General features: G+C 42.0%; 6 protein-coding genes and 1 non-coding gene across 12 annotated transcripts in view; 4 read left to right on the top strand and 3 right to left on the bottom strand.

Annotated features, from left to right (window-relative positions):
* Window positions 1-310: 310 nt before the first annotated feature.
* Window positions 311-1137, bottom strand: Bka (FCF1 rRNA-processing protein Bka). Its single transcript, XM_017090056.4, has 2 exons — window positions 1032-1137; window positions 311-974 (listed from the first exon to the last, which is right to left on the bottom strand). Exons 1-2 carry the CDS (start codon window positions 1032-1034, stop codon window positions 375-377), a joined length of 603 nt encoding a protein of 200 aa, XP_016945545.1. The 5' UTR covers window positions 1035-1137; the 3' UTR covers window positions 311-374.
* Window positions 1138-1697: 560 nt separating this feature from the next.
* LOC118876858 (small nucleolar RNA Z5) lies at window positions 1698-1813 on the top strand. Its single transcript, XR_005013797.1, has one exon. It is a non-coding gene; the product is annotated as a small nucleolar RNA Z5 (small nucleolar RNA).
* A 1438-nt stretch (window positions 1814-3251) lies between these two features.
* mtDNA-helicase (mitochondrial DNA helicase) lies at window positions 3252-5411 on the top strand. The gene is made up of 3 exons (XM_017068632.4): window positions 3252-3546; window positions 3605-4042; window positions 4184-5411. Exons 1-3 carry the CDS (start codon window positions 3270-3272, stop codon window positions 5293-5295), a joined length of 1827 nt encoding a protein of 608 aa, XP_016924121.3. The 5' UTR covers window positions 3252-3269; the 3' UTR covers window positions 5296-5411.
* LOC108005379 (cysteine-rich PDZ-binding protein) lies at window positions 5308-5805 on the bottom strand. The gene is made up of 2 exons (XM_017068642.4): window positions 5580-5805; window positions 5308-5520 (listed from the first exon to the last, which is right to left on the bottom strand). Exons 1-2 carry the CDS (start codon window positions 5741-5743, stop codon window positions 5391-5393), a joined length of 294 nt encoding a protein of 97 aa, XP_016924131.3. The 5' UTR covers window positions 5744-5805; the 3' UTR covers window positions 5308-5390.
* Window positions 5806-5961: 156 nt separating this feature from the next.
* On the top strand, window positions 5962-6760 carry LOC108004672 (putative RNA polymerase II subunit B1 CTD phosphatase RPAP2 homolog). The gene is made up of 4 exons (XM_017067659.4): window positions 5962-6114; window positions 6174-6285; window positions 6344-6441; window positions 6498-6760. Exons 1-4 carry the CDS (start codon window positions 6086-6088, stop codon window positions 6688-6690), a joined length of 432 nt encoding a protein of 143 aa, XP_016923148.3. The 5' UTR covers window positions 5962-6085; the 3' UTR covers window positions 6691-6760.
* Window positions 6699-8828, bottom strand: Fkbp59 (FK506-binding protein 59kD). The gene is made up of 8 exons (XM_017067671.4): window positions 8585-8828; window positions 8377-8519; window positions 8011-8131; window positions 7816-7954; window positions 7400-7757; window positions 7223-7333; window positions 7031-7168; window positions 6699-6941 (listed from the first exon to the last, which is right to left on the bottom strand). Exons 1-8 carry the CDS (start codon window positions 8778-8780, stop codon window positions 6828-6830), a joined length of 1320 nt encoding a protein of 439 aa, XP_016923160.3. The 5' UTR covers window positions 8781-8828; the 3' UTR covers window positions 6699-6827.
* A 2366-nt stretch (window positions 8829-11194) lies between these two features.
* The window catches only part of nAChRalpha6 (nicotinic acetylcholine receptor alpha6), a 102483-nt gene continuing 100503 nt past the window's right edge, over window positions 11195-13174 (top strand). For all 6 annotated transcript variants that reach the window (XM_017081326.4, XM_017081318.4, XM_017081333.4 and 3 more), the window contains exon 1: window positions 11195-11663. The gene's annotated coding sequence lies outside the window, so the exon portion shown is untranslated. The remainder of the gene's footprint in view (window positions 11664-13174) is intronic.

Raw genomic sequence — 13174 nt, 5'->3', positions numbered from 1 at the left:
GTTGGTTTATATTATTGTGGGAATGGGGAAGGTTGAAGGCGGAACTATCTTAACATGGAAATTGCTTATAAAGTTTTGAATATAATAATTTGTAAAGGAGCTTATTTAGGTCTTGCGGTTATATAAAAAGAATGCTATTCTTTTGAGTAGTTCCAAAATATGGCACAAGGATATTCAAAATCGGTTTCCTTACAAAAATTTCAATTATTTCTCTAATATGCAAAAAGTATGGAGCTAGTTGACAACATGTCAAGTCAACCAACAAACTAGGATGTTATACAACCCACCCGTTCAAATAATGAAGAACCCATTATATGCCGCTTAAATTACTTTAATATTTAAAACATTACACTTAGTATAGACAGGCCAAAGATCTACGCTTTTACTCCGTACGCCTCCGGCATACGCTCGATCGCGTACTTGTGCGCCGCCACGTACATGATGGGCACACCGGGAATCTTCCGGATGCGGTTCTTCAGGTCCTTGTCGTTGGTGGCCACGATGTAGCACTTGTGCTGACGCACCCGTTCCACCAGGCAGTCGTCCGCATAGGTGCCCTTGTGCAGGCAGGGCAGTCGCTCGAATCGGGGATCGGAGATGATGCGCAGGGCCAGTTTGTACTTGTTGCCCAGCTTCTCCAGCTCGGCGCGCACGCAGTCGGAGATGTATGGTATGCACTTGGCGTACAGGCAGTCCATCATTCCCTGTACAATGTCCAGCTTGTTCTTGATGCTGAAATTGATGAAGTTCGTGTCCAGGACGACGTGATACGGCGGACCAAGCTGGGTGTTGTACTGGAAGAATAGGGCGGAGCTCTGCTGGGTGGCCTCGTGCACCTTGAGCTGATGTGGATCCTCGACCGCCTTCTTTTTCTTACGGAGCTGATCTTTGATGCGGGCGTCCGTGGGCTTCATCAAACGTTTTAGCTGCGCATTGCGCTGTTTCTTCACCTTTTGCGTCTTCTTGTGCTTTCCCTATGATATAAGGAACTTGGTAAAGATCGGATATCAACAATACGAAAGGGTAGTTACCATTGTGAAGTATAATTCCTTTAAAAACGTAAACAATACAATTCAAAAAAAGGGACACACGTGCGGAAACTATTTTGGTGATCAGCTGTTTGAACAGCGATGATTGTATGAAACTATCGATTGCAACTCCCTGCAATTTTAAAGTATTAAATAGTATTTATCTTTCAATTTACATTAAATTGATTCCGACTCTTTTTTTATTTTTAGGATGTCCAAATATTTTAGTTTATTATCCGAGCCTATGGTTAAAACATTAAAGTTAAATAATTTTACCTAAAATTTAACTTTTTTAAATATAAATTTTTCTTTAAACTTCTACTAAATTTCTATTAATTAAAAATGTCAATAAAAAATTGTTATTATTTCTTTCTATTTATTCAATTTTAATATGTAGGCAAAACATAAATATTAAATGTTACGTTAAAAACCAAAAATAAATGTAAGATTAAATTTGAAATTTTTGTTCGATACGATATTTACAGGGTTGCATGCTGGCCTATCGATGGTTCGCCGCCATTTTTGCATATACTTTTCCTTCCACGTGCAGCATCGGAAGTCGTTCACTTTTCTTCAAAAATTCAAAGGAAATGGTAAGTGCGCTCCCGCTCCAGTAGATTTTCAATTAAATTAAATATAAAGTGAATTAAATAAAATAAAGTGTTATGCCTCAAATGATGAGACTGATGACGAGACTGAAGGAACATTTTCTCGACCTAGCATTGTATCTTTCAGTGCTTCGTTGAACTATATTTGTTCATTTAAGATGATTCGGCAATCTGATGGCATATAACTTAAACCATTCTGTTGATTAGTTTTGGATAGACTGTGTGCTAAAGATTAATTGTTTATTGCAGTGAGAACTATTGGAACTCGAAACCATTTGGTTAAATTGAAATCATGCATGCCATGTGCATGTGAGACACCTCGGGACAGCATGTGGGGTCGTTGAGACACCTCGGGACAGCATGTGGGGTCGTTGAGACACCTCCGGCAATGAGCCTTCTGGGGACACTTTCCACATCAGAGGTAAGATGATGTTCCCATCTATAAGTAACTTGTGCTATTGTGATGAACTTTTACACAGACCTGTACCGAGATCTAGACTCGTGTGGAAAATTGTAAACTGATAAATTCTAAACAAAGATTTAATATTTCGAAACTTATTTTTATTGCCTGTATATTAATGTGATTCTATTTATTTTCAGGTTGTATTTGCCACTTTGAGGTTATGAGTGGTTGTGGTCGCATCGAATACATGGATAATTCCAAAAAAGGTACTTATTAACCCCATTCTAGTCTAGTAATATGTTTGACTGATGATTACCTTAAACACCTTTTGCGGTTTCCACCAGAAGGCCTCGGCCTAATGATGGGCTAAGGCGTCTGACTCAAACTTCTACTGAAACCTTTGAATATGTTTTGCTTCGTATCTTACTTATCTTTTCCTCTTTTGATTTTCCAGAATATCTTAGTCTGAGTGGCATTCAAATGCTAAGATTGATTGGATGGACTTTTTTTAAAAGGTAATATTTTAAACCGATTATAATTGTAAAGCGATTAAATGATGATTACCTTCAATACCTTTTGCGGTTTCCACCAGAAAGCTTCGGCTTAAGGATGGTCTAAGGCGTCTGATCGCTTTCCTCAACAAATAAATATTTGGTTAATTTGAATACAAATTTTAATATTATTTTTACTTTAATTTCAGGATGACGTTGACCAGAATCTGCAACACGCCAAAACCTTTTGATGTTATATACACAATCTAATAAACAAAGTTACAATAACCACTTAATATTCATTGTATTTATTATTTACGGTGGGGTGCAGAATATATTAATGTAGAGGTTTTGAGGCTTTGAAAAGAAATGTTATGGGTGACACTCAACTGAATTTACAATTTTATAATAAAAGTTGGTTGGAGCAACCTTGCGAAGTGCAATGCATGTGTTATATTATGTTAAGAAATGGCAGGTCATGAACCATGGAAGCATTTTTATCCTAAATAGCTGGCATTTATTTTTTAAAGCAGTTAGCGAAAGTAAGCTAATAAGAAAACAAACATCTTAGTCTAAGAAAGTTTTTACGCGTAATGAATGCAATTTATGGTGATTGCACAACTAAATTCTTAGTAGGTAGTTATAAAAATAAAAAAAAAACCTTTAAATTTTAAATCCTGGCGCCAAATTGCCACCCCATTTCGACCACCCCCACCTTCCGATATCGATAACATGGAAAATGAGACGCGCCGGTTTAATCAAACCGCTGTTGCGTATAAATAATAACAAATCGCGGGAATGGAAGAAAAACTACGCCACCCAGGTGGACCCTAACTTGGCGGAGTGTTCGCTGGACCCCAAAGAGTATGTGGAATTCAAGCGACAACTAAGGCAGCTCAACTTGCCCCACAAAGATGGAAACACGTGCTTGCAACTGGAGTGCCGCCTGTGCAACAGGCAGCCATCCCAGAAAACCGGTGACCAAGGGCTGCTGGCTTACGTAAACAAGCGGACGGGTGAGTGTGATAAGTTCTTATCTTGGTGATATCCATTATATAAACCCTACCCCCTTAGGAGCATTTATGTGCCCAAACTGCGATGTGAAAACCTCACTGGCAAATGCCTTGGCGGCTTATCAGCTGCCCACGCCGGCTGGTTACAGGCGACTCCCGCAAATACAGCCGCTCCATAAATCCCGATTCCCACACCTCGTCAATGTAACCGCTGAAGCCTGCGAAGCTTTGGGAGTAAAGGGTTTAAAGGAGGACCAACTAAACGCCATTGGAGCTCAGTGGGAGCCGCAACAACAACTGCTGCACTTCAAGTTACGCAATGCCGCCCAAATTGTGGTGGGTGAGAAGGTTTTACATCTGGGCGATCGACGGGAGGAGACCTTCCAGGACAGCTCGAGCTCCGGACTGCTTATCCATGGAGCGGCGAACAAGACCAAAGCGGTACTAGTCAGCAATCTAATGGACTTTATTGTCCTCTCCACACAGAACATTGAAAAGCGTGAGTAGAATCTGAAAGCTCTTATTTTGGTACAACAAATATACTTAACTAACTATGCGAGCTATGCGTTTTGAGCTCTACACATCGGAGCAGCTTATTAAAATTACTTTAATAAATGTTATCATTTTAATTGTCCATCAGATTGCGTTGTATGCCTGCCTTACGGCTTGACGACGCTGCCGCAAGAGTGCCTGCCTGGCTTGGAGCGCTTCAAGGAGTTGATCTTTTGGTTGCACTACGATGCCACACATAGCTGGGATGCAGCTCGAGCATTTGCACTGAAGATGGACGAAAGAAGGTGCCTGCTAATCCGACCCACGGAAACAGAGCCGGCGCCTCATTTGGCATTGGACCGACGCCTCAATCTCCGCCACATCCTGGCTAAAGCAACGCCAGTGCGGCACAAGGCCATCACCACATTTGGAGCGATGCGAAATGACATTCTCAGTGAGTTGCAGAACATCGAAAAAGTTAACGGAGTGAAGTGGAAGCGCTTTCCGGTGCTGAACAAACTGCTCAAGGGCCATCGAAGGGGAGAGTTGACCATCCTCACTGGACCAACGGGCAGTGGGAAGACGACCTTCATGAGCGAGTATTCTCTTGACCTGGCCATGCAGGGTGTTAGCACGCTGTGGGGCTCCTTCGAGATCCGGAACACCCGGCTGGCGACCACCCTGCTCCGTCAGTATGTGGGCTATCCACTGGACGACCGGTTGAAGGAGTTTGACCATTGGGCAACGGAGTTCGAGCGCCTGCCGCTCTACTTCATGACCTTCCACGGGCAGCAGCCCCTTAAGCCGGTCCTGGAGGCCATCGAGCATGCATCCTATGTACACGATGTGATGCACGTGATCATCGACAACCTGCAGTTCATGATGGGCGTCTCCTCGATTCGAAGCGACAAGTTTTGGGAGCAGGACTCCATAATAGCAGCCTTTCGCTCCTTCGCCACCAAGCACAATGTCCACGTGACGCTGGTAATGCATCCGCGCAAGGAGCGGCAGGAGGACGAGCTGACCACCAGCTCGGTTTTCGGTACAGCGAAGGCTACTCAGGAGGCGGACAACGTACTGATCATCCAGGACAAGCGGTTGACTTCTGTGAGGGGTAAAAAGTATCTGCAGATTGCCAAGAATCGCTATTCGGGCGATCTGGGAATAATGCCTCTGGAGTTCGACAAAGATGCCCTGAGTTACTCCTCCCAAATCCAGAGTGCCAAGCGAAAGCGGGAAAAGACGCCAACAGAGACTTGACCTATTAAGGCATTTGTTGTACTATACGATATAATTATTCTGTTGTCTATGGCTAGGTTAGGCTTAAGTGAATCCTTTGATTTTTATAAACAGCATCACGTTGAGCTCTGCTTGTAGTTCTTGGTGTTCATTATTTTCTTCCCGCACATCGCACAGATGGCCTTTTTGTAGGCGCACGCCTGGCAATAATGGGCTCCCATCTGGTGGACTTTTTGCCGACAGATCCTGGAAAGGAACAAATTTATTTTAAATGTTTTGGTGGCATTATGAGGATGTTTTCATACCGACAAGGCGCCAAAGCCGTCCCTATGGGATTATATCGCTCGCGAGCCGAGGATAACGCCTTGTTTTCGTTGATTTTTCTACCGCCAGCTGGGGCTGTACTAGTTCTCCATGGATTTGGGGCGGAAACCTTGGACAACTTGGCCTCGCACTTCTCGCAAACCATTTTTCTTATCAATATGTTTTTTATTTACGTTTTACAAAACCAGTGTTACCCCAAGCGGCAAGGGAAAAACTTGATATCGATAAAGGTAAGTTTGTTATCGAACATATTAGTGTTGATTAAATAAAGTAACAAAAATAAAAATAATAAAATGCTGAAATTAAAAAAGTTAAATAGCTTAATATTTATTACTTTGTGTATTTCTCAAAGAATACGAAAATGTTTTTTAATTCCTCTGATTATTTTCTTTGCAAGTAAGTTTTCGATTATTAGCCCTAATTTCTATCAAAATCGGTTTGGTGCTATCAACCATCTCAATTGCAAATTTCGGGACACAGGAAAAAAATGACGACGGAAAAGAACGACCAACTGAGGTGAATTACAATAAATACATATTCAATAAAGTTCAATTTAAATGCCAAGTGATTTCCAGACAACAACTCATTGCGGCGGTTGTGAAGAAGCGAGCAGCGATTGCGCGGGCCCATGAAATCGTGGTGCGACTTTTGGAGCCCGGAATACCCGAGCCCGAGTTCCTGTCCCTGGTAAGACTATGCAAATTTAAAGCTTCATGTGGAGTCTAAGCATTTCCCGTACTTGCAGCTCTGGGGTATTGATCCTCCAAATTATGCAGACGTCGTGGATGAGCGAGAAATAAATAAACTGTGTGGATATCCACTTTGCTCCAGCGTTTTAGAGAAGTAAGTGCTGCTTGGGAATAAAAACGTAACTCTTTAATATTAATTTATTTTTTTAGCGTTCCCAAGCAAAAATACACCATCTCCGCCTCAAAGAACAAGGTATACGACCTGACAGAACGCAAGAAATTCTGCTCCGGATACTGTTTCAAGGCCTCCGAATACATTAAATCCCAGGTGCCCACATCGCCATTGTGGCTACGGGATCGGGAGACGAGACCCAGCTTCCAGTTGCTGCCTCGAAATACTTGACCAATACATGCAGCTCTCAAAGCATTTATTTATTTCATATAATAAGCATTAAGACCATTTGTTCATTACATTAGTGGATTTTCGATGTGGGATTATAAACCCTAGGGAATATTACTTAAAGCACTAGACGATCTTGCTTAGATCATGATTATATTGTCGCGCTCTAACGTCAACTCTGCTTCGCGCTTGGCATCCTCTTCAGACCACTCGCCGCACTTGCTCAGTACGTCGGTTTCTCTCGGCGGTTCGGTCTAAAGTTTTAATTAGAGAAGAAGACACGTGCGGATATGATTTACAAATAAGAATGTTGTACTTTATTTGGTTATGAATTTGGCTGTACCTCTTTGTCGTTGGCAGCCAGTTTGGTGAACATGTTAGCGTAGAGCTTCTTCTCCTTGTCCTTGCTCTCCTTGAGCTTCTGCTTGCAGATGATCACTTGATTGGCAGCAGCCTTGTTGCCGGGCTCCAATTGGATGACCTAACAAAATATGCTTTATAGTAAGGTGAATAACTTAAAGTTCATCCTAACCACCTTTTGGAAATCTTCCAGAGCATCGTCCAGCTCGTTGATGGTCAAGTTGCATTGACCACGACGATAAAGAGCCTTTACATTGTTTTGATCCAGAGCCAAAACCTCATTACACTAAAGCATGAATGAATAAACACTAGTTAATTATCGAAGTCAAGGTATTGAACACTAGAAACCCACCTCCTGCTTGGCCTCGAAATGATCGTTGGACTTCTGGTGGCACAAAGCAATGTTGCTGTGCGTGGCCACCTTGACCTTCTTCACCTCCTCGTTGGTATCAGCCGTGTTTGGCAGCAGATTCTTGCACTTGGTGTACATCTTGATGGCCAGGGCCCAATTCTCCTTCTTGAAGTAGTTGGTGCCCTTCTCCTTATAGACCTTGGCCTCCGCCAAGCGCTCCTCGTCGCTCAACTTCCACTCCTCCAGCCCTTTGCCACAGTCGACGAGCTTCACTGTGTACTCCACGGTGGAATTGGGCGGGATCTTGAACTCCTCGTTGCCCTCTGCTCCAAATGCATACTTGGCTTGAATTTTGATTCTGTTTTCGGGGGTTTTCGTTAAAGTCCTGATAGATTAATTTCATAAAATAGTTATACCTGGAAGTCTCGCCTATGTTCATCTTCTCCAGGGCAATCTCCACGCCCTCGATAATGCCGATGGCCTTGCCCTCACCGTAGTCAAACTCCACATCGCGATCCTCAAACACACGGCCCTCGAAAGCACCAGAAATGTGAGCTGTGTTTAGGAAACCGCATGAGATATAGTTAACCGCATAAATGAGATAAACTAACCCTTGACGAAGGCACCATCGCTGGGAGTGCGTTTTTTATCGCTGGCCTCCAAAATGGTGCGGTCAATGCTGCCGTCCTGATTGGGACTCAGATCCTCGCCCTTCCAGCCCAGCATCTCCAGCTAAGAGGGGAGAATTTATGGGTAAGTTCAGCGTCACATACTTAATTTCAAAATTTCTTTTAAGATATGTTAGTATTATGATCCTAACTTTTCAAATTGTAATATTAATTATAAAAAAACAAATTTTTATTAAGAACTTTCTGGAAAATCTGTAGATTTTGAATGAAAGTTTGTTTTAAAAACGTTTATGTTTGTTTTAAATATCTTGTTAGTTAATTTCAGTTAGAAATTATAGCGATTCCTACCTCAAAGATCAGAGTAGCATCCGGAGGAATGGCGGGCGGGCTGCCGGCAGCTCCGTAAGCGTAATTGGGAGCACATGTGAGGAAGCAGCGTTCGCCGATTTTCATGGTGGCCACCCCCATGTCAAAGGCCTTGATAACATTGCCTGAAGGAATGGAGAGCGGTGGTCGGAATACAATTTAGAAGTTTCGGGAAAACGCAGGCACTCACCTTTGCCGAGCGGAAATTCGAAGGGCTCATTGCGGCCGACGCTGGAATCGAATTCCGTGCCGTCGACCAGGCGACCCGTGTAGTGCAGGGACACAGTGCATCCGGTGTGCGGCGTCTCTGTGCCCTTGCCCTCCTCCAGGATCTCCTTGAGCACGCCGCCGTCCCCTGACAAGTCGATTTTATTTCCTTCCGGCATTCTTCCCGTTCAATTTAGCACAATTTGACAAAGTGACCAAGAGCTCGCTGAGTTACCGCAAGAGAAAACGCTAGTGATTTTTTAGTGCTGTGCGATTTTCAAATCTGGTCACACGCAATTGCGGTTGGGTAGGGAACTTCGATTTAGCAAGGACTTAGTACCGTTACATTCGTAAAGTAGAATAATATATTCGTAAAATAACTTGGCACAGGAATATGACAAGACATAGACCTTACATATTATATATACATAAAAAGCCCACTGAGTACCGTTTTTTTTCTAATACCTGTAACTTGTAGATTAAAAGATACTTCGGAAAGTATGTATGTAACAGTTAGAGGTACCTTATAAAGTCTATACCTATATTCTTGATCAGGATCACTAGCTTGGTAGATCTAGCCATGTTCGTCTGTCTGTCTGTCCTTATGAACGCAGAGATTTTGGAAACTTTAAGAGCTAGAATGCATAAGTTTCTTTCTTTCTCCCTCTTTTGCTTAATAACGGTTATCTGTATCTGATAGGCCATCGTAAAAGAATATAAATATTATAAAATTAAGATATAGAACATCCATAATAATAATCAAAGCCACAATACTTGCATAATCGATGGCCCTGGCAGCTGCTACTATAAGTTTCTTTGTTAGACTTAGTTTAGTAAGCAACACCATCTTACAAACAATTGACTGAAATCTTTTAAGCGATTGAAGTGTGGAACTTTAATATGTAACGGGCTGTTACTTTTAGTGATGGATTTAGACCTTTTGGTTTTTAACTTCTTAATCAATTATAAGGATAGGAAAATAAATATATATTATAAAAATTTATTTATATCACATGTTGTCACGAGTGATGTTTGTTAAATATATTAATTTAATTTTATATTTTGCTATCTACTTAAGTACATTCAATTAATATCACTCTTCTTTCATACAGCAATAAGTAAAAGGCAATGTTTTTGGTTAATCTGTTTAAACCCCAATTAATAAAATTAAAGCTGGTTCTTGTCAATTTTATTGTGATGGCTGCGACCTACACACACAGTGCCACACAAATGTAAGCTGCCCAGCGGCCTTTAAATGCATGTGCATCCTTACAAATGTGTGCAGTGTGCATCAAATATAATCCTGTTATCGTTTTTGTTATATTTGATTATTTTGCCCTTGGCTTTTGGCAGTGCCAAGTTCCATTTTGTATTCCAGCACGAGCAACAAAATAAATTAATGCACTTAATTTTATTGGTTTCTATAATTCATGCTCGTAAGCTCGCCAGCTATAAGCTCTGCACAGTAGGGCAATTGGGGGATTAGGGCAATGGTCATTCGGCGTTTTGTTCAAGGTCAACTGGGATGATAAAAAATGATAAGAATATTAGGTTGGCATTATTTTGGGGGTTTGACGTTGTCTCCTTTGAGTTCCGCGTGTGTCTTTATAAATCGGTGCAGCTGTCGCTGTCTCCTGCTCACTAAAATATTAGACAGTCATCAACCAGCGCTTCATCCCAGTTTCGGCTTCTGAAAGCCCAGAGTTTGGCACACTTGTCGCTCATTAATTAGGGTTCGCCAGCTTGGATAAATGCACTGAAAAAGTATATTTTAAAATGATTTTAAATTGAGTTAATTAAATATAGTATTTAAAACGTGAAAATTAATATATATATATTCTTCGTATTAAAACTGCTAGCCAAATTCCATTTCTGAAGCTCCTTGGGCCTTTGAAACAGTTTTGCTTTATAAAACGTATTAACATTATATTTATTTAGTTGAAATTCGGTTATATGTAATAGTTTTTAAATATTTCAAACACTTTTTTAATATTATCGAAATGTTTCAAAACGTATACGTAATATTATTAAGTATACGTTTTTAGCTGTCATAAAATCAGGTAATATAAATCCCTCCAAATCAAGTGATAAACTAGCCTATTGTAATCCTTTCATCAAGAATGACAAAGGGATCTCTGTTTGCTGGTAATACTTTCTTTTCGGATTGCTGAGCCCGAATAGCATATAAGCACATGAGATTCAAGATCTCCAGAGATTTCGGCGGCACCCTCGAATGTAGCATATTAATTTTTTTTGAGTGCCTGGTGCCGTGTCCACGTCCAGGTCCATTATTTTTTCAGGTATAGAGACATTGACCAGCGACGACCGCCCACACTCACGCTGTCGCAGTTGGCGTCGTGGCTCGTTACTCGACTGTAAACATTCCAGGGCAGCTTTCACTCGAGGCTTGAGCACGGAATATCCACTGGAGGAGCTCTTCACCGGATGGAACTCACTCCGGGGGCTGGGAAAAACTCACTCGAACGCTCGGCTCCGGTCGGCTGGAAGCTTCGTTTTCCGTTTCGGATTGAGCCACTGTGGATGCTGCGTGGTTCGTGGTCCATGGCCGTGTGAAAAGCTGCGTTGAGCGCATTAAGTCGTTAGGGTACAACCAGACAGGACGCACTTTCCACTTTCTCCGAGAGCTGCCGCCATTCGCCTGCCTTGGCGTGTGTGTACCGTTAGTTCAGCTGTGTCCTGTGCCCTGTGTCCTGTGCAGAGAGGGAAATTAGCGGGGAAGCCCCAGCATCTCGGAATCGTAGTCAAAGTCAAAGTCAACGCAAGGAAACCAAAACCGAATCGAATAGTGGTTGAACAGCTTCTTGACTAGTCAGTGCGTGAAGAAACTCCCGAAAAAGCAAAAATACTCCAAACTCCCTCCCGCGTACAAGTGTGTGTAAGTGTCGTCTGTGCGTGTGTGCGTGCGTTTCCGTTTCCCCCAAAACTTCAGCTCGAGTGTGTTCATCAACAAATAAATATCAAATCAAATTTAAATCCAAACGACAACTAAAAAATTGCATTAAACGATAGCCAATTAAAAATGTTTGCTTAAACGAACCGAGGTAAACAGAAAAACAGCAAAATTGTTGCTTCCTCTTGCATCCCAGCGCTACGCTTTTCCGATTTTCCACACTCCCACTTGCTATTTTCCCCCCACAAAACCAATGCACTCGCTCCGGTGCAACAGCTTAAAAGTGTGTTACGATTTTTCCCACTCAATATTTCGTGTAATTGTTGCGCCTGCTGCTGGGCTACATGTCCTGCAACCTGGGGATTTGTTGGATTCCCATTTCCAAGGATTCGGACTCGGATTCGGAACTGTATTCGTGCAAATTAAAATTATTTAACGAGCTTCTAGTGAGCAGTCCGCACTTAAATATTCCTGCCAAATACCATATGAAATGCCACAAACTTGTTGGAGATTTTATTTAGCCCAAGTTGGTTTAGTTATTTCCGAAATATTTTCGTTTGTCCGGGGGCCAAAGAGGTTATTTCAGATTTGGTTGGGCTGCAACAAATTTCGTTTGATTTGTGGCAAGCCACAAAGAAAATAACTGAGTTTGGTGTGTGTTATAAAATTGTGTAAACAGATGCAGGGAGAAAACATAAAGTTTGGCAGCGAATCGCCCATTCGTAAGCCCAACGAAGTGCATTTCAGTTTTCAGTTTTTCCTGCTCGTATTTGGCTTATAAACTGTTGCTTCCGACAGTTATCTCCACGAATCGGAGCAATTTTCCCAGGGCTGGCGGAGGGAAATCCCAGGCGATTTCCTTTCCTTCCTCCCCTTTTTAGTTCCACTCGCTTGCACATTTTTTGCCTGGCTTTTCCCTCCTTTTTTGTGTGGTCTGGTTAAGCTTTGACTGATTGTTTTATTGGAATCAAAACCAAAATCAAAATGGAAATCGAAATCAGAGCGACTTAAGCGCCCATTTATTGCGATTTAAAACGCACATTTTTGTGGCTGATTGTTTGAAGGGGTTGTTGGACTCTCTGCAGTTGCGATAATTAAAATTTAATTATACCCAACTTAAATGGCGAATGCATTGTGCCGAGATTGTTGCCAGTGCTCTCATACGAAATTGCAGTTCTGTGGTTTTTGCTTCTGGATTTTCGCCCCCTCCTCTCCTTTTGCAATTAACATTTGCACTGTTATCAATCAGTTGGTAAAAAGTAAAACTTTTCTTTTAGCCATTTCTCCCCGTACTCTCTCCATTTTCTCCGTCCTCCAGCCTCCTTATCATTCAATTTGGCAAAAGGGAAGAAAACTTTTCTGCCAAACTAACAACTGGCAAAAGCAGCAACCACACATACATACATATGGGGAAAAGTACGAAAAAAAGAAAGCAACCAGAACGCGGCGTGTCTAAGTGGGCGTAAGTGGTCATGTATATGTGTGCGTCTCTGTGCGAATGTGTTCGTATGTGACTCTGTGTGTGTGTGGCGTGTTGAGTGGCAAGTTGTGTACACACGCAGATTTTTCATCAATCATTTTGCTTGACTACGCCTAGTTCACATTTTAGGGCATGTAGTTTAAAAATTGGGCCGCAGCCCATCGATAGTTGGATGTTAGAAG

Source organism: Drosophila suzukii, chromosome 2L, assembly GCF_043229965.1.
Source record: "Drosophila suzukii chromosome 2L, CBGP_Dsuzu_IsoJpt1.0, whole genome shotgun sequence".
In the NCBI taxonomy this organism is placed as follows: Eukaryota; Metazoa; Arthropoda; class Insecta; order Diptera; family Drosophilidae; genus Drosophila; species Drosophila suzukii.
The sequence above is the reverse complement of the archived record's forward strand: the minus strand, read 5'-3'. Positions and strand labels throughout refer to the sequence as shown.